General features: G+C 52.4%; 1 protein-coding gene across 1 annotated transcript; it reads right to left on the bottom strand.

Moving 5' to 3' along the window:
* Window positions 1-4,454: 4,454 nt before the first annotated feature.
* Window positions 4,455-19,741, bottom strand: TOR3A (torsin family 3 member A). The gene is made up of 7 exons (XM_049635041.1): window positions 19,607-19,741; window positions 17,720-18,647; window positions 16,635-16,748; window positions 15,281-15,546; window positions 13,557-13,735; window positions 6,343-6,467; window positions 4,455-5,906 (listed from the first exon to the last, which is right to left on the bottom strand). Exons 1-7 carry the CDS (start codon window positions 19,739-19,741, stop codon window positions 5,656-5,658), a joined length of 1,998 nt encoding a protein of 665 aa, XP_049490998.1. The 3' UTR covers window positions 4,455-5,655.
* Window positions 19,742-20,581: the final 840 nt, after the last annotated feature.

Below are 20,581 nucleotides of genomic sequence, written 5' to 3'. Positions count from 1 at the left end.
ATACCCAAGAGGAAATTCCATTGGTGGCCACTTTTGAGTTATAGGCACACTGCATTCTGACCTCTCCTGTTCCCTTCCAATTTTTGCTACTGACATCATTGTTACTATCAGGATAAGCCTCCACGAGAGTTCATATTGGGTTGACAGGGTTGTCTGCATTTTTATTCATAATGATTTGGGGGTTTCATCATCTTGTTTGGCATTAACTTGTTCTACCTGGATTTGGGGTCCATCTCTGTGTCATAAGCATTTGTTTTCTTAAGTAGATGAGTCTCTGGATGTAAGTTTCTTAGGAATTAATAGACCCGAGCTGTCTGTATCTCGGGCTCAGCTTCTGTCAGGCCAGTAGCTCAGTTCTTTTGTAAATGTCTGCTTCGGTTTGGAATGTGTGGGAGCAGGAAAGAAATCGGGCAAGGCAGCTCCAAGGGAGCTGATACACCCTTCTGACAAAGGCAGGCAGGGGTGGCATCCGTACCTTCCGCATGACCCCCCCAGGAAATTGCTGCCTGCCATAGCCTCACTAGACGGGGAGGCCGTGGGCTGGTTCTAAAACCTGTCCCGCTCTTAACAGTCAGGATATTTAAATCTTTTGGCTAGAGTTCCAGTTTTCCAACTACCAGAATTGAAAAAAACACATGCAAGGCTTGCTTTTGGTGAGTGCCTGGAGTAACCATTATTGTTACACCTGCTCTGTTGAAGCCAGAAGGTCACTGCCATTCCCTGCCGAGTAGTACCGGGAGGTGTGGGTGGATTTCAGGGCTGTGGACCCAGCCACTGTGCAGAGCATCTGCCCAGGTGACTGTCTTAGCTCCAGTCTCTCTCGTGTGAAGTTTATGCAATGTACAAAAAGAGGAGTTTCTGCTCTGGGGCTGCTGTTTTTCATGCCATACCTGAGGTGTGTGTTTCATGGTGAGATGACACGCGTAAGATGATACTGCCTTCATTTCTGACTCCGTGTCCTAGATCCAAAGGAGAGGAAGTTAGGGGAGGGCTCCACCCTGGGATAACCAGGGTGGGAAGGTTGCATGCTCCTCCCTGGGTGAGGAGGCCCAGGCAGGTCATCTTGACTCTAGGCTGGCTTGGAGTGGGAGAGGTCACTCTGAGGATTGTGCTTTCAGAGATGGGTTTTGTGTGTTTTGCGGAGGAAAGACTCATAAGCTGGGTTGATGTCGCACGATTAGTGAGCTAGAACTGGTAGGTGGGTGGCGGTGGCTGAAAGCCCCACCAGCAGCCAGAGTCCCTGCCTGAGATGTTCTCTCCGTACCGGGCGCTGATGTGGTGGACTGCACTTTCTCTGTTCCGCTTGGTGAGCTGGGGGAAGGTTGCTCTAACTGGACCCTTCCTGCCCCCAAGCGCACTTCTTTGCTCCTGTGTACAATTATAAATTTGAAATTGTTTACCTCTCTTAGAAAAATTACATCCTTTAATTTTCCCATTGCCGAGTAATCTACAGTAGCAAGGCCCTGGTTAACAGCCCAAGGTCACAGATGGCGTGCGAACAGATCTAACCTGCAGACCATCTAAGGGAAAGAGGGTGTCTGCTTTAAGTCACAAGTTCAGGCTCCGCTTTGTCCTCAGACCACACCCCATATATCCTTCTGTGTTTGTTTTGTGAAATTCTCTGTTCATCATGTTACTCATAGGATCAAATTTCTGGGTCCTGCATGTTACTCCAGGCTACTGAGCTGTACACACAGGCCTTGAGGTCTTGGGAGCATTCCAGTTAACTCTTTAGGACATGGTGGAGGTGAACTGTCCAAAGCTAGCAGGTTTTAAGAAAGGAAATGGATGGTGTCGTTGGAGCTTGATTAGATTTGTTTCTGAGCCTTCGGATACAAGTTTTAAACATGAAATTAAGCCATTAAGTTCAACCATGAACTTCAGTTGGAGAACGGGACTTCTGACTAATAAAATTTTCACCTGTAAGGATGGTTTTCATCAGCTGTAATAGCAGTAACACAGGTGTGCCAGATAAGTTATTCTCGATTAAGAAGATACTGTAGGATCCTGCAGTGCTTTAGTGCCATCCCTGGTGAATCCCAGATACTGCTCTGCACGGTTCAGAAGTACCATTCCATGCGTCGAGAGTGGCAAGATTGCCAAGAGACTGAGATGTTTCTGGTGGTTGAATGAAGGCCCGGTAAGCCAGCCTTCCTCCACTTTGACAAGCCGTTTTTCACTGTGGCCACTGTTCTTGGGATTCCATTGTGAGAAGTTTTCTGAGATCTGGAGAAATCACCTTGATTAGGGTGATTGTCTTTCAGAGAAATTAGGATTCAGACACTAGAAAGGACAATGAGGTACTCATCTCAGAGTTCATTAGGGCCTATGTTTGAAAACCCTCGTATCTCGGATCTATATAGAGGGTATGTGTTACGTCCACATTATGTACAGACCCCGTTGCCGTGCTGACAAAGGAGGGGAGTAGGTGAAAGAGGAGTTACTCAGATCTTTCCCTGTGGTGACTAGAAGCAGTGCCCTGGTTTGGTGTGTTTGCCGTGAACAGGCCGACCGAGCTGTTCATGCATACTCAGAACCCCCCCCCCCCCCCCCCCCCCCCGTCTCCTGGGTGGACCCCACACTTCCTTTTTGCAATCTGATTCTGTAATGACTATCAGTGGAGGAACCCAGTGCTATGCTCGCTTGGCAAAGATAAGTTTGAACCTTTCACGGTGGTTGACAGAACTTTATCCTACAAAATATGATTCCAAGTCTTTAAAACTTGTTTAACGTTTATACCAAAGGTCACGCCCTACAGGTGTATGCGTGGTGGGTGCACAGAGAGTGAGGGCCTAGGGCTGTGTGCGTTGCTAAGGGGACACAGTGAGACAATATGGGATTTAATCGAAAACACATCAATCATGGGTCACACTACCAGTGTTGTCAGGTATTTGTTCTTGTAATATATTTTCAGGTGTTTTGTTTTTCTAATTTAATTATCTCACCCTGTTGTCTGACTGTGAACTGCTAACAGTGTTAAACTTGATGTAAATAAATGAGGCCCTTGAAAGGGGAATGCTGTCTGCCTGTTGTCTCACAAGGCTTGCCAACTTGTGTTTTATTTTAAATAAAGGTTGCAATATTTTATTGGCAAAGTAGGCTTGTGATTGGAGTGTTTCTCCCACAATTTTACCTGAGCAGATCTGCGCAGAGTTTATCCTTCTCTACAATAAAATAGATGTCTGTAAGGTAAAGAAGCCGATTTTAGTAACCTCCCTCTGGCACATTCTTCAGCATGTCCTCTCTGGGAGTGAATACTCATTCTTTGATGGATTACACTCTTTGGAAATGGCCAGAGGCATCATCTGGAGCCCAGCAGGTTCATAAGGTGGGTAACGTGTGTCCGTGCGTGCGTGTATCTAACATGAGGTGACCGTAAAGTGAGTTGAGCCTTCATTCTGTCAAAGTCCATTTTGAGGATAACTCCAAATAAATTCGAAAACGTCTTTCACAGGTCGTGTGGAATGTCACAGGTCTTCAGGTTTATTAAAAACGCGAGTCCTTGTTTGGATCAGGTAGGAGCAGGCTCAGTTCAAGGGGTGCACGTGTGGGGTCCGGGTACCGCGGCTGCTGAGCCTCTGCTTACGCGCCCTCACGCTCCGTCTTCAGTCCTTTTCTCCTGCCCGGTTTTGGTCAAGTTGGGAGATCTTGTTTGAGAATCCCAAGGAGAATCTTCCATTGGGATTCTTCCCTCTTGTGGAAGTTGTCACATTTTGCACAGCCGAAGATGTGGCATTGGCTGAGGAAAGCCGCTTTAGGGATGAGTCACAAAAGCATAGGAGCTGGAGTGGGACTGCCTGGGCCGAGCCCCTCCGGCGCACCTCTGTGCCCTCTCAGGGTCCGCGGTCCCCGTTTAGTAAACGAGGACAGCGGTCACTTAAGTTGTGGTATTAAAGATTACGAGAGGGAACGGCTCCGAAGTGCTTAGCATAGGGCATTGTGGGCTGTTCTCAGACGTGAGTTTCCTAAAACTAGGACTAGGACCAGGCAAAGGCCCCGCCGTGGCTTTGAGTGTGGTGCCAGCTGATGGTGGTTTATTAGATTTTACTTTATCATTCTTAAACAGCAAGGCACTGTGTCCTGAGCACTTTATAAAGATTAACTCATTTTATCCTGACAGCAACCCTGTGAGGTAAGTCCGGTTATGCACGTTTTTACACAAGTAGAAGCCAAAGTCTGACTGCAGTTCTCAGCTTTGTGTGGTCTCACGGTGGTGAGTGGCTGAGCCGCCGCACTCCGGCCCGGCCAGTGGCTCCAGAGAAGTGCTCAGAACCACCGCGTTCTGCCACCTGTCGTGGTCCCGGAGGTAGAAGAGGGTCAGAGCCTGTATCTACGACACCACGCGTGGCTAGTGTGATCCGTTCTGTGGCTCCAGAACCTGGAGAGTATGGCTTGTAAAGTGTAGAGCTGGGCTGCCAAGTCATCAGGTCGCCTGCATCTTCCTCCTGAGGTTCCAGACTGAGCCAGTGAGCCAGGGCGAAAACTGACCCCCCCCCCCCCATTTTATTGTGCAGTGAGGTCCAGATCACTGCGGGCCCATAGGTGGTGAGAAAAAGTGGTTTTAGTCGTGTATTGGAGTACTGAGATTGTGATGTGGCTCAGGCTGGGTACTCCCGAGCCTTGAGTAAATGAGTGCAGTAAAGTGTTAAAGGGGAGAGAGACAGAAGCCGCCTGTTTCTCCAGGGCTAATGGTAAGACGGTTGCGGAGGGCTTTAAATAAGAGGGGCTACTTGAGGTGATGACAAATGTTAAGAGCAAAGACCCGTGTGCAATTCCAGAAAAGCAAAGGAACCAAGAGAAGGGAAGAGACCCACAACTCACAGCCCCTGGGTGTCTAGAGGCACAGTGTATGCGTTTATACGTGGCCATTCAAACCTCAAAAAAGACTTTTTCTTTTTACAGCTGGGAGCCTGGGAGTGACGTTTTCATACACAGGAGCAAGACGCTGTGAAAGCGTCTTCAGTGAGAGGCTGAAGTAACTCGGTTCAGCTGACCAGGCAGTCACCCTGTCAGCTCCGTGAGCACCAGCACGTCTCTATCAGTAGGACCCGGCTTTGGGAATGTTGCTGGGTGAGCATGATTACTAGGTCTCAGTAAGAAAGCAGGCTGAGGGTTCTAGAAAAATACAGAATTTTAATTTTTATATATATGACAGGCATGTCAAAGCCCCTAACTTAAATTTTTCTTTTAGATTTACAAGAGAATTAGTCATAACCTATGCTGACATGATTTATATATACATATATATATGTATATAACTATGTACTTTTTCCTTTAGCCTGAGGCTCTTTGCTCATCTGCTCACAGAAGCTACCCAGCTTCCCTTGGGGAACAACTTGAAAACTAAGCCGCCCGTCCCGTAAACCTGCGCAGCTCCATTGTTCCATTCCCTGTCACCAGGAGTCCCACAGCCACAGGTGTCTGCAAGCAAGAGCTGAGATGTATCTTCCATGTGGCTTTCTCTGACCACCTGGCCCACATTTCAGAACGTGGCTTTTTAAGGCACCAAGTGACTGAAAGAACTGGCTCCGCTTCCGATTTGAGGCCCGCCTTCTTCCCACACCTTGTGTGGGTGAGTGACTGCGGGAGGCCAGCCTGCCCCGATGGGCCCTGTTAGAGGAGGGCAGGCGGCTTCAGGAAGTCCTCCTCTTGCAGTCAAGGCAGGAAATAGTTAATTCTCTGGGAAATAGATTTGCAGCCCTGAGAAGAGAAGAGTTGCTCCTCCTTGGGGACGTACACCATCATCTTGGCAATTTGGTCCAGTGCCTCTTCTGTGTACGGGAGCTCCTGGCTCAGGAAGGCGTCGCGTGCACACAGCCTCACGTGGCGATACTCCAGCGGCAGGAAGGGGACGAAGAAGTCAATCAGGTTTTCTTTGACAAGACGGCTCTGGCCAAAGCCACTGTCTGAAATCAAGACCAGAGTTACATGGCGTCTACCTGGGGCTGTCCCCAACCCTAACACCTGTGTCCAGATCTACACAGCTGCGTCTTCTTTTAGGGAAAGTGTGTCCCGGGTGAAGGGGGCCCTGGGGCTAGGACTGCAGGTTTATAGTTTCATCTGACAGCAGAAAGCAGAAGGTGGCTGGAGGCATGAACCACTGAGCTCACAGACTCTTGCTCAGGGTCCACAGGCTTCTACCACCGCCTGGATTCCCAGGGCTGGGGGGGGCAATTACTCTCTCTCACAGCATTTTCAGAAAAGGAGTTGGGCTTTCTTAGGCCCTCTTGTGCCTACTTGGAGTTGACAATGAGATGATTACAGCGTGTCCTCTGTGCCTTGTCAACCTCAGAAGCCCACATTCCCATACATACAGCTTCTGTGAGGCTGGGGGCCCGTTACCTGTGGACTTGGCAATCTCGGCCTCGAGCTGGGGCACCAAGTGGTCCAGCTTAATGTCTTCCCGGGACCATCCGGCCATAAGCAGATTCAGGACAGCCTCATTGATGACACTGCCTCCAAGGTTACTGGAAGAAACAAGGACTTGTTAACAAATACTAGTATTTTTATATTTATCTTCCAAATGGAGAACTTGATCACTGAAGCCTACGGGACTGGTGACTGGAGGTCAAGGAGCGTCTCCCCCTCCAAGGGATCTTGTCACAACCCAAAGTCTAAACAGAGGACCTTGTCCTGCTTTTCCAACCACCGTCCCTGTCTTGCTCCCTTTGACACACGCTCCCTGAGGCTGTGCTAGGTGCAGGGAGCAAAGCGATTGTGTGATGTGGTCCTTCCCCTTGACCTCTGTGGGGCAGGAGAGGCGTGTATGATGCCGGGACTGCGGCGCCAGTGCTGAGGGAGGCGCACCTAACACTTAAGAGGGAGCATGAGGCTTCTGAGCCCAAGCAGACCAGACGGGAAGGTGTGTGTCCAGGTGTGGACCAGAGGGCTTGCGGGCTTCAGGTTCCAGAGGAGCAGAGGCACGAAGGTAGGTGGAGGCTCGCGTGAGGAGGCGTCTGCCACACACACGGAACTTGGCTCATCGGCCGAGGAGAACCACTAAGGGGTTTGCGCTTGGGAGTGTAGGGTGGTGCGGTGACCTGATTTGCTTTCCTTCCTAATAAGATCATTCTAGGGCCACGGAGGTCAAATTGAAGACACATGGGATGGTCGCAGAAAGGTCAGGGAGCTGTTTGTGGTAGAAGGGTTTAAGAATTAGTTTAGGAGACCCAGCTGTCAAGACCCTGTGACTGACAGATGTGAGGGAAAGGAGGCCATCGAAGAACACGAGCATTTGCCGAGAGCTGCTTGCTATCCGCAACCCCCCCAGCTGCTGACAAGTGGAGTGAATGTGGGAGAAGGGTGGCGACAAAAGCCTGGTTCTACACCCACGAGTGTTTTATATTCACCCTTGATCTCTCCAGGGGTTGGGATATCACCAGGCAACTGGAATTATGGGTCTGAAGCGGACTGGGTTAGAGAGATGAGGAAGGGAGGAAGAGGAGAGGATATGAGCACCACTGCCAGGGGAGCTGGGAGCACTTTCTCCGATCCCCCCAGCCCCGTGCCTACTTCCCTCCCCACGCACTCTCCCTTTGCTAGGCCGCAGCTTCCCAGGCCTTCCAACAGCTCCTTAACCCAAGCTCTGCCCCTGCCTATTGCTCAGGCCCAGCAGAGGGAGGGGGTGGCTCTGCCCCTCTCGCTCGCAGCCATATTAACCCTTGTTTTGCATTTGAGCGTGGCTCCTGTGCCAGGCTCCATGTGAGACTCCGCGACAGAGGAGGAGCTGCCTGCCTCCACCCATGGGTAGGCCAGGACTGCCCAGTGACCCAGTGCCTCCTTCCTCAGAGGGCCCAGCAGTCCCTGAGTCCCAGGTGGAGGGCCCGGCAGGGACAAGGGTGGTCCCCACCCCTTGCTCAAGGTCAGACACAGCCAGACTTCCCCTGACCCCTTCATGTAGGGAAGCTGCCGCCCCACACCCTCCGGCTGGAGGAAGGCCTGCCAGGCAGGTCGTCTACACAGGCAAGTGATCACGATTGCATCAGCCAAGGCAAGAGCTGTTCCCTGCCAAGGGATTGCCCCATCCTGCGCTCCCCATGTGAGGCGAAGGCAGGTTTACACGTGCACGGGCTGGAGGGCAGGTACTGGGGACAGGAGTGGGATTTACTCACGGAGCCCCTGGAGCATGGAAATACCAGGTGCTCAATAAAGGTGTATTAAATACATGGACGTCTGTGCACATTTGTCTACACTGTTCCCATCTACCTTCTGAATTTCTCTTGTTTTGTCCCATAGCCAGTGTTGTCTTCCTCTGTATAACAGGCTTTTCTGTCACCCACCAAGACGTGACATGGGCCCCTTCTCTATGCACCATGTTCTCCCCTAGGCTTCAGCTCCTCAGGACCCACTCTGGCACCAGGATTGCACCGTTAGAGAGATGCTGCCTTCCTGGCTCGCTCCAGTTCTCTTCCACCTCCTCCCAGGCCACCGGTGGGCCCGTCCTCTCAGCTGGCTCAGGGGCAGGACAACAGGCCCTCGTACCAGCTCTCAGCTCTAAGGCCCCTCCAGACCATTCCACCAAACCTAATTGCTAATAGGTCTTTCTTAAAGACGAGGGATAGGGGCACCTGGGTGGCTTAGTCAGTTGAGTGGCTGGGTTCAAGCCCTGCATCGGGCTCTGTGCTGACACCTCGGAGCCTGGACCCTGCTTCAGATTTTGTGTCTCCTTCTCTCTCTCTGCCCTTCCCCTACTTGCGCTCTCTCTCAAAAATAAACATTAAAAAAAAAATTTTATACTAAAAAAATAGAGATATAAACAATTATTTATCTCTCAGAGCCTTAGTTTCCTCACTTGTGAAATAAGAGAATTGGACCAATTTAAGATTGCCTCCTTAGGTCACCCTAGATTCAACAGTCAACAAATACACATTTCTACAAGCATCTTCTGTGCACTGGGGTACAAGGCGCCTTGATTCCATGAAAAATTCACATTCTTCTAATTCTTCAAAAAGCCCTTTCTGTTCTTTCCCTGACAACAGCCCAAAGAGAAGAGAACAGACGTTAACTCCCCTTTCACCTCACAGCATCACCGAGAAGAGGCCAAGAGCTCCCATTAGAGTGCCATGACCCCACTTGAGGCGCGAGCTCCACTTGGTAGAAGTGAGTGAGAGTCATCAGCCCGACTCCAGCCTACCACCCAGGACACCCCGCCACCGCTCCCGCGGCCTCCCTGCTGCCGTCCGATGCCACCATAGGGCAGCCTGCAAAGCCACTGGCGCCTTGCTTCAAACAGCAGGCTGAGGAGTTTTTTCAGGATTCGGCTGCTGGCCTCAAACAGTGTAACTTGTCCCCACCAGCAGTTTGAATCAGCTGTGCCTTTCTGCCAAACCCAAGAGCCCTCAGCACACCGGTGAGGCCACTAGAGAAGTCAACTCCAGAGACTCCCATGCTGTCCCGACCCATCCCTGGAACACAGAGGGTCCCGGACTTCCAACTTTTCGACTTTACAATGGTGCAGATGCAGTAAGCATTCAGAAATCTTACTTTGAGTTTTGATCTTTCCCTGGGCTAGCGACGCGTGGTACGATCCTTAGCTGGGATGCTGGGCAGCAGCCACAGCTCCCAGCCAGCCACGTGATCATAAGGGCCAACGACCGATACCCTTACTGCCATTCTGCACCCACACAACCACGCTGTTTCTGTCAGTACGGTATTCATCAATCACACGAGCTGGTCAACGATTCATTGCCACGTGGGCTTCACCTTCGACGGTTTTCCCCATTGTAGGCTAATGCTCGTGTTGTGAGCACATTTGGTGTAGGCTGGGCTAAGCCACCATGTCCGGCGGGTCAGGTGTGTCAAACGTGTTTTCAATTTACCACGAGCTTATTGGGACATAGTCCCATCGCAGGCTGAGGAAGATCTGTGCCCGAAAGCCTTCAGGGTGTAGAAGGGCTGCTTTCTGGACCCCCAGGGGCAGGAGTGGGGACGGCACTGAGCTGCGCTGCCAGCCTGGCTGACCTGAGGGCTCCAGGTGGTGAACGCCCAGGCCTGTCAAGGACCACTGACTCTCCCAGTGGGACACAGGCCGGCACCAGAACCGCTAGAGCTGGAGACCACGCCCTTGTCCCAGGTGTGCGCCCTCCTCCCCAGAGGGTTCCCTGATGGCCGGCATGGCCTCTCCATCCCCCAGCAAGTGGGGGCCCACACGGGGCTTTTCCCCCGGTGGCTTTCTCCCCAGGCCCCGCTGCCACCCCAGCATTACGTCCATTCACTGGTGACCGCATGGCCTCGGATGGTGCGTAAAGGCCAGGTCACTAGGGGAAAGGGCAGGGCTAGAGGGGACTGGGGCACCGCTGGTAGGTCAATGACCAAAATACTATGAAGACAAATGTTTGCCTAGAGACTGCAAGGTCACTTGGGTCGTATGAGGAGATCCTAGCACTGGGGAGGGTTGTCCAGGCAGAGAACTGAGTGGGAAAGTCAGTGCCCTGGCACTGTGGCTCAGGTCAGAAAAACGTCCGCTTTTCTCTCTGCTTTTCTTTTAAAATCACCTTGGGAGCACCCACCCCCGGCTGCGTTTCTTCCCAGGGCACTGTAGTGTCCCATAAGCCTGAATTATAGACTAGGAAGGAAGGACTTGCCATCAACCACTGAAATCCCAACCTGGCGGCCGTTGCAACTGGTTCCATCTTGCCTTGCGGGTCCACAATGAAACAAGAGCTGCCTTCCACACCTTGCTCCCTGACATGCTCCAAGCAGGATGAAAAACCAGACTCCCTAGTTCTCCACCTTTAGGGTGCACCCAAAACTGAAGAAAATCCCCTAGCAAGCATGTACTGGCCTGCTGAGGGTGAGAAGTACCTTGTGCCTTGTATTGGCCGCTTGTGAAGCATTTCGGGTTGGGCCAGCAGGGACCCAAACCTGACTTCTAACAGACCTTGGGCAGGACTTTCCCAGCTGGAGCCACCATAAAAAGATAGGATCGAACAAGCTGATTTCTCAATTCTTCTTACAAAGCCATTTCCAGAGCATAATGGCAAATCAAACAGGAAGTGCAGTATAATGGTCAAGAGTCCTGCATGGCCACGCTGCAAATCTCAACCAGGTGTGAAAGCGTGAGCTTTTCACTCAACACATCATACCCCGAATTTCAAGCCAGCGACTTCCCCTCGTGATCACAGAAGAACCAGACCTTCCAAAGCTGGAGAAAGAGCTAGCCATACTGGACTTGGTGGGAAACCACCCTCCACCTGGGTCTACCTTGGGAATTTTCAAAGGTACTTTGTACCTAATTTTCAACAAATGTGCTGATTTGAAAACATAATGCTCTTTTAAGAAGGGACTCGCAGTGTGTGAATTATATTCCAAGCTATATTACAAGGCCATAGTCATCAAAACAGCATGGTATTGGCATAAAAACAGACACATAAATCAGTGGAACAAAAGAGCCCAGAAATAAGCCCATACATATATGGTTAATTAATTTATGACAAAGGAGGCAAGAATATACAATGGGGAAAGAACAGTCTCTTCAATAAATGGTATTGGGAAAGCTGAACACCACATACAAAAGAATGAAAACTGGATAACTATCTTGCACCATACCCAAAAATTAACTCAGAATGGATTAGATGCAGCGTGAGACCTGAAACCATCAAACTCTTAGAAAAGCTCTCGAACGTCAGTCTTGGCAATGATTTTTTTGGATAGGACACCAAAAGCAAAAATAAGTGGGACTACATCAAACTAAAAAATTCTGCACAGTGAAGGAAACCAACAAAATGAAACAGCAACCTACTGAATGGGATAAAGTATTGTAAAGTTATATATCTGATAAGGGTTAATATCCAAAAAATACAAAAAGCTCATACAGGAGTACCTGGATGGCTCAGTCAATTAAGTGTCCAACTCTTGATTTTGGCTCAGGTCTTATGGTTCTTAAGATCTCATGGCTCTTAAGATCAAGCCCCGTATCAGGCTCTACACTATCAGCACAGAGCCTTGTTGGGATTCTCTCTCTCTTCCTCTCTCTCAAAAAGTAAACATTAAAGGGGTGCCTGGGTGGCTCAGTCCGTTAAATGTCTGACCTTGGCTCAGGTCATGATCTCGTGGTCTGTGAGTTCAAGCCCCGTGTTGGGCTCTGTGCTGACAGCTCAGAGCATGAAGCCTGCTTCAGATTCTGTGTCTCTCCATCTCTCGGCCCCTCCCCTGCTCATGCTGTCTCAAAAACAAAAACATTAAAAAAGTTTAAAAAAAAAAAAGCTCATACAACTCAACAGCAAAAATAATCTGATTAAAAATGGGCAAAAGAACTGAAAAGACATCTTTCAAAAGAAGACATACAGACAGCCAACAGGTACATGAAAAGGTGAATGATCACTCATCATCAGGAGAATGCGAATCAAAACCACAACGAGATGTCACTTCACATCTGTTAGAATGGCTATAACCAAAAAGACAGGCAATAACAAGTGTTACTGAGGATGTGGAGAAAAGGGAAGCCTTGTGCTCTGTTGGTGGGAATGTAAATTGATGCAGACGCTACCAGTAAACATGAGACTCTTCAAAAAGCTAAAGGTAGAATTACCATATGATCCAGCAATTACACTTCTGAGTATTTATCCAAAGATAATTAAAATACTCAAAAAGATATACATGCCCCCATGTTCACTGCAGCATTATTTACAACAGCCAAAATATGGAAACAACCTAAGTGTCCATCAATGGATGGATGACAAAAATGTGCTCCGCCCCACACACAATGGAGTATTGTGCATAAAATTCCATAAATTTCCTAATGAAATCTTGCCGTTTGCAACAACATGGATGGACCTTGAGGGCATCATGCTAAATGAAATAAGTCACAGAAAGACAAATACCGTATGATCTCACTCACGTGTGGAATCTTAAAACAACAAGAACAACAACAAACCAAGCTCACAAATACCAAGAACAGATGGGTGGTTGCCAGAGGTCAGGGGCAATTAGTTAACAATGCTGCACTGCATATCTGATAGGTGTTGGCGTTAGATCTTGAAAGTTCTCATCAGGAAAAAGTGTAATTGTGCATGGTGACGGGTGTTAACTAACTGCAACCATTTTGCAATACGGATATATACAAACAGCGAATCCCATTGAGCACCTGAAACTAATGCTCTGTGTCAATTATACGTCAAGAAAAACAAATCCCCAAAATGCCCTTCTGAGAGGGGATCCCCTGTGAGTGGTCCCTCCCTGAGGAGGCCATGTACTAACCGGGGGGTCGGAGGGGAGCCTCCCCACCCTAACACGGCCATGGGAGAGGACAGATGAGCGAAGGGTGGCTGGCGCCGGCGGTGGAGGTGAGGGTGGGAGGCAGAATCCCTCCTCAGCGGTAGGTTCAGGGCAGGACCCGGGAGACGGAGGGCTCCCCACCCCTGCCCCCGCCCAAGAGGCTGGGCTTCTGTTTTCTCCACTGGGGTGTGTGGTTTCCCTTTGCGGAAAAGGGTCTGCAGCCTCGGAGAGCATGGAAGCCGCTCCCGCCAGCCGCTGGAGGAGCCTGGCAGGCGCGGCCCGGGGCCGAGCGCTCTCCCTGCCCTTACCCGGCCCTCCTGCCCTTGTTGCTCACACCTCACCTGAGAAAGAGAAAGACGGTTCTCGGGGACTCGACTCTGTGATTCTCGGGGGCCTGGCCTTCCAGGTGTGACCGGAGGGCCTCCAGCAGTCCTGGATGCAGCTTCTCGGCCTCGTCGAAAATGAACAGGGTCTGGGGGCAGCGCTCCTGTGTCTTCCTGATCTGACTTGTTAGCTGCTCCTGCACGGAATACGGGGAGCTGCTGGGAGCTGGGGAGCCGGGAAAGCACATCCCCACCCTACAGCCGCCAGGGCCCCAGGGAGCCCATCTGCAACGCATCACCATCACCGGCTTCCACCCCAGGCCTACCAATCCAAACCTCCGGGGGCGGGACGAGGGCCTACACCTCTAGGGAGCTTCCCAGGTGATTCTCATGCACCCACGGTTTGTGAAGAGGAATCAGGCCCCAGCCCTAGTCCTGCTCCCTGTGCTCCAGGACGAGGTCCCGTCCCAGCACGTCCAGGCACCCTCCCTGGGGGTGGGAGGCAGGCTCTACCATAGGAGAGATGGGCAGAGCAGGCTCAAGTGTCCAGTGTTGGCCACAGCCACCGGTCTTGAACTCCCAGGAGCAAGTGCTCATTGGTCCTCAGGCGAGGCTGACCTCTCAGAGGAGCCGCCCTGCAGGGCTCACCAGGAGAGCAGGGCCGGCTCCTGCCCGGGGTGGGTGTCAGCAGAGCCCACACTCAGTGTCCACCTCTAACATCCCTGGATTCTGCCTTCGGGCCCCTGTCACTGTGTGTGTGTGTGTGTGTGTGTGTGTGTGTGTGTGTGATGTGCACGGTGTGAGAGCAAGTGTGCACATGTCAGTTTTCACAGCGGAAAACAGATCCATAGCAGTTCTGCTCTTTCTGGGAAGACCTGGCCGACCAGCCACCAGTCGCCAGCCCTTGGGACACGTCACACCACCTCTGCCCTCCAAGACTGAGCTGAAGCTGCCAGGTGACTCAGGCAATCTCTGTCCGCAGAGGCTTACATCATCTTCCCAGGTTAACACACTGCAAATATAGCAACTAAAAGCCGAAAGAGATGTAGTAATTAGTAATCTCTGTCATGCTGCAATGCGGTTTGGGTCATCGTCTGGCTTATCTGAAATCCTACGTGTCTGAATGAAGAAACCCAAATCAGAACGGCACGGACAATTTTTGGCCATCTGCTTATTGGTGTGTCATGAGAGATTTGAAGAAGACGTGGAAAATCTTATGTGATGTGCCTCTTTAAAAAAAAAAAAAAAACAGTATCTGCGACTTCCTGTCCAATATTAATCACAATGACATAAAACAGTACAGACGAAAGGCTACAAGAAAGTACACCAAAATGCCGTGGTTGCATCTGGGTGTGGAGATTACGACAAAGCTTTTGCTTTTCTCTGCTGCACGTTTCCTACATTGCCACTATTTCTAGAACAATTAACACGTGGGTTTTCTGTTCAAGCTTAGCGTCTGGCTGATGAGACAGCTCGAGACAGGTGGTGTTTGGGACAGAAGCCTTCCTTCCACGTGTCCAGGACCTCACCTGTGTGGGGGGGATGTCTGTGTGGCTTACAGCTTCTGTCACGGTGGCCACCTGCTCCCACACCTGGGCTTCTCCGAGGCCCACTTCCCGGCAGGGGATGGCTGGCTTCAGGGCCTCCCTCCCCCCCACGGAGGCCGGCCGCTCGGGCTGTCTGAGCGTCTTTCCGGCCTCCACCCGGCTGGCGAAGCTAGCCCTAGCACTGCCCAGCCTCACCTGGTACAGGTCCACGTACTTCGGGTGAGGAAAGTGGAAGGTGGCGATGAACACCTTGACACAGTCGCTCCTCAGCCCATCCCGGTAGAGGTTCTCCGCCAGCATCCGCGCCACGAAGTTCTTGCCTGTGCCAGACCAGCCGTGGAACGACAGAGCCAGGGCCTTGTGTGGCTGCGGCGGCTCTAAGTAGCCCCTCACGGCTGTCAGGACCAGCTCCCGGGCCAGATGCTGGCCGTGCAGTCGTACACTCAGGTCCGATGCCAGGCCTGGGGGCAGGACAGAGGGAGCCATGGTCAGGTGCACGTGGGCACGGTCCCTGGGAGGCTGAGCCTCTGAACATCTCTAAGCAGGGATCACCCATCCAGACTTCCTGGCCTCAAAATAAGAAACCACCGTGAAGATCTTGCACCCCAAGGGATTCAAGGGCTATTTTCTGTTACAAACACTTTACTAGCTTGATATTTTATGGATGTGTATCTTGGATCCCTTTTTTTGTTTGTTTAATGTTGAGAGAGGTAGGGAGAGAGCATGAGCACGCCAGCAGAGGAGGGGCAGAGACAGAGGGGGGGCGGCAGATCCAAGAGAACTCTGCACTGACAAAGGCAAGCCCGAATCGGGGCTCGAACTCACGGTCAGATCATGACCTGAGCCAAAGTCAGACACGCAACGTACTTCGGGTGAGGAAAGTGGAAGGTGAGCCACCCAGGCGTCCCTGTAATTTTAGTTTGTTTTATAGACTATTAGTTGAATTGCATTTAACATTTGTGAGTAGCTGAAATTAACTAAATTTATAAATCCCCCCTCCTGCTTCCCCCCCACTTGTGCTGACCTCTGGCCAAGAGCACCAATATTAACTGCTGATTTTCTGCAGGAGGTGGGAGAACGAGCTCAAGGGCTATTTTCTGAAGAGCTGGAGAAATCAAGATTGAATTTAGGGAGAGAAGGAATCACCCTTTCTGAAGGCCCTGAAGACACCCCAGAATGGTTGGCAGAGTCCTGTCCGGAGGAGGGAACCCAGCCCCTAGGCCCATGAGGCTGCTTCCGCCCAGAAATTTCAGGACCCCGCCCCCCCCAATACTTTATGGAGACACCCTCAAATGAATAAATTCAATTCAGCAAACACCTGTTGAGGGCAGGGAGTGTGTTCAAAGTCCTCTGCTAGGCCTTAGTTCCTTCCAGCCATGAGGTTACAGGGTTTGGGGACAGGGGCTCCCGGGAGTCGGGGTGGAGCCAGGGAGGGTGTGCTGTCCGCCACAGAGAGGATGACGAAAGGTACCCTGCGTCCTAGCCGCTCCCCCCTCAATCGCCTCTCCTCCCCACAGATCCGAGCCCCTTCGCCCCCGCGAGGTCCGACCTGTGAGGTTGTTGGAGATCCTGCAGTCACCGCTGCCGCAGCAGTCCTGGAAGCTGCAGTACCAGGAGGTCAGGATGTCCAGGTACTGCCGGCCCAGCAGGGGAAGGCTCCAGCCTGGAAAGGGGGGCCTGTGAGACAGGCACGGGGCCTACGGCTTGGGGAAGGCGGACACTGCCTCCCTGCAACCAAGCAGAGCAGTCCTTCCGGTCCTCTGTCCCCGCTCCGGAGCTACCCCTCACTCCTCCCTGGGCCTTCCTTGCCCCTTTTCAGGGCATGGGCCGGAGTGGGCACCCCGTCCACCCAGTTACCACCCAGCGGGGATACCGCTCCAGCAAAGGCTCAGTTCACTCAACAGATACGCCTTAAGCACTGGGTGCCAGACCTGCCCACAAGGAGCTGGCAGTCTCGGAGGGAGTCAAGCAGTAGCTGCTGATCATCATTCCTCCTGCTTGCTTCAAGATCCGAAATCATGTGAACCCCAAGGGCCTCTCAATTCCTTTGCCAAATGTCAACTTGAATACACCCAGCACGAGCAAAAACAAACCGAAAGCCACTCACTGGGATTTAGAAATCTTTTGATTTAAATGAAAGCTGTTTAGGGCACCACTGCAGGATTGCCATTACAATCGTTATTACAGGACCCAGAAGGATCTACATAGACTGCAAGGGGCCTCAGAAGCCATCTCGTCCAGGGCAGTGAAGTGACAGCCCTGCCCCACGACTTGTCAGGGCCGGAGCCGGAGGGGGAACACAGGTCCAGGACTCCGGGCCCAGCTCCGCCCCCGTCGGCAGCCGAGGAGAGAAGGTGCTGGGGTTGGGGCCGACCGGGGGTTTTCCGTAAAGCCAAGACGGAGGTGGGAAAGAGCAGCTCCCGGGATGAGCCAGGGCGGGCTGGCAGACTCCAGGAAGTGTGAGCCGTCTGGAGGGGTCAGGGACGGGAGGCGTGGGCAGGGCAGCCAGGCCCTCCCGAGGGCATCAGGGGGCCGCGCCGGGGACAGGGGGACGGGCCGCCCGGTCCCCGGCGGCGCCCAGCTTCCCAGGCCGGCGCTCGTCCGGCCCCGCGGAGCCCCGGCGGCCGCTCTTACCCAGGGGCCCCGCGCGAGCCTCCTCGTCGCCGTCGCAGTCCTCGGGCCATACGCGGCAGCGCAGGAGCGCCCAGTAGCGCCGGGACAGGGCGGCGGCCTCCCTCAGCCGCTCCCGCAGGCCCGGGAGGGGCTCCTGCGCCCCGTCCGGCGGGCCCGCGTGGCTCGCGCCCGGGCGCGGCGGCAGCAGCAGCAGCAGCAGCGGCAGCAGCGGCAGCAGCAGGCGGAGGCGAGGCATGGCCCTCCCGCCGCCGGCCTCACCCGGCTCTCGTCGGTCCGGGGACTGGCGCCGGCGCGGGAACCGAGGCCCAGGGCCGGGCGCCCGCAGGGCACCCCGAGGCCGCCTGCAGGCGCCGCCCACCGCGGGGCTCGCTTCCGGCCGCGCGCTGTTCCGGGGCGCCCGCGGTCTCAGAGCGCCGCTGGTACCGGCGGCAGCTCTGGGGCCCCTCCGAGGCCTGGCAAGGAAGGGCGCCCGCGTGTGCGCTGCCCCCGGCTGCACGGAGGCCCCGGCAGTCGTCTCACCGGGAGCTGGAGGCGGCCGGGTCCGCTGAGCGGGGACAGGCCCCGGGACGCCGGGGAAGTGAAACGGCGCGAGGAACGGCGGGTTTCCACAGCTGGGAGCACACCCACGCAAGAGGAAGCCGGAGGGCTGCAGTCTGGAGATACTTGGCTTTTGGAAACTCCCGGTCGGGGGAAGAGCAAGTCTCATTACAAGGAAGTTAGGCTGAAGACTGTGGGCTCTCTCTTGGCTACGTTTGCAACTTTCAAGTGCTTGTGACACCGAGCGGCTTCTCGGACACCACTGGCAAGACTTGAGGGCCCCTTTCCTTTGGGACCCCTTTTCCACGACGTGAGAAGGCAACAAGCTTGTTAGATTTCGGAAGAGCTTGATGCGTTTTCCAAAATCACTGGGGTGACTGAAGCCACTGGCCTAATGGGAGACATCTTGTCCTTGGAAGAAAGTGCGGTCTAGAGATCCGGGGCCTTGGCTAATGGCCCAGGCTCACTGGCTTTGAGGGTGGGCTCAGCAGACAGTAAGGGGAGCCCTAGCACCGGGTCTCACAATGCCGCAGTCTCTTAGATCACACTCAGTGCCACTTCTGCTCCTTCCTCGACAGCTGGCCAAATGCGCCCTTTCGAACAGCTGCAGAAACCAGGGAAGGACCTTTGTTAGGACACCACCACGGTTAAGCTGGAAAGTGGTTATGCGTATGCATATTGTATGTCTTCGCCTCATGAGGTCAACACTGAACCTAAACCTCCCACAGAGCGGGGCCAGGACACCGGCACTGCCCCTCCTGCAGTCAAGCTCAGCCAACCTTTCATGGAAGGAACACACCTTTACTATTTGGAAATTGAAAACGTGAACTCGTTCAGTAAATGGGCATGAATGGCAACCCAGTATAGGGATTAACTGAATGGCCCCTCCCATTTTCTATGTTTGAGCTTGGGTATTAGCTGCCCTGTGCCTCAGTTTCCCCACCTACAGAATGGCATATTAGAAGTCGCTTGACAGGGAAGCTGTGAGTGTTCGTGAGCTCATTCAGCTACATGTTAACTGTTATTACATATGCCCCAGCCTGGATGAAGCTGTGGATGGTTTATAGGGGAGGCTTGAATGATTTTATTTATACTAGTGATGTTTGTAAGTGGATTTATGGTGATAAAGTTACTAATATTAACACTAGTTTCTTTTAAAAAACCCAGGTTTTAAAACAAAATAACTCTGTCTCTGCTTGTAACTTTCATGTAGGACTAACTGCTAATTTCTGCAGTGTTTTAAGTTTAGCATTTAGTGGTAAATAAAGCAGGTAGCTGGAAAGTTCCTGGACAAACATCTTAATTTCAAGAAGACATTTTTTTCCTAAAAGGTAAACATTTTTCCCCCGCCTTTGTCAGTTCCACGTAGAAGCAACGGATCCAAACACCGGTTTTTAGACAAGCTTCCAGTTTAAATAAATTGCTGACATTTTTCTCAGGGCTTGGAGGCGGTTTGGGGGCCAGCCTAGGAGCACCGGATCTCATAGTTGCCGGTGACATCTAGAGGCTGTTGTGAAAACTACAGGCAGCCACGACAAGTAGTAAGCAAACTCCTTGGCTACTCAAGTGTGGTCCAGGGACCAGCAGCACTGGTGTCGTCCAGGAGCCTGTTAGAAATGCAGACTCAAACCTACTCAACCCAAATCTGCATTTCAACAAAGTCTAAGAGAAAATGGGCACTCAACACCTATACTGAGGTCACTGAAATGGGACCAAGCTTTGCAATAGACATCTTCCCGACCCTGCTGGAGACAGAACACGATCTGTCCCGAGACAATCTTTGAGTAAAACTCAAGCCTTTATCTCCAATTAAACTTGCATGTAAAAAGCAAACACTGAAACCATAAAATCGTTTCAGAGCTCACCTGTGCACCGATGGCTCCTCCATTTAAGGTCTATACTGAAGAGCACGTGACAACACAGCGGACTCAGAGTGTCCTCTCCAGAGACGGAATGCACCTGATGAAAACCACAGGAAACCCCGAAACGGATAAAACAGTGCAGGCCCAGGAGGCTGTGCACTTCGGAAGTCGGGGTTGTACACACACGGCTAGCCTGGATCAGTCTCCGCTTCCGCAGTGTAGGTTCTGCCTACCTCTCACCCCCCCGCCCCCCGCCCCTCTGGGATTCGTTCCCGCTCCCGTTTGTCCTGTAATTCATTTCCATCGTTCCCGACACGCTCGAGGGCTTCAGTTCTCTTCTGTTGGGACTGTGAGTTCTAAGGGGTCACCCACAGCCCAGATGTCTGCCAGAGACCAAATAAAGCCTCCCTACTCCCAGTCGTCTTTTTCAAGCTTTAATACCAGTCTTTCTGACACGCTTGAG

The sequence above is a fragment of the Panthera uncia genome, chromosome F1, assembly GCF_023721935.1.
Source record: "Panthera uncia isolate 11264 chromosome F1, Puncia_PCG_1.0, whole genome shotgun sequence".
Lineage (NCBI taxonomy): Eukaryota > Metazoa > Chordata > Mammalia > Carnivora > Felidae > Panthera > Panthera uncia.
This window is presented reverse-complemented; position numbering and strand designations above follow the sequence as displayed.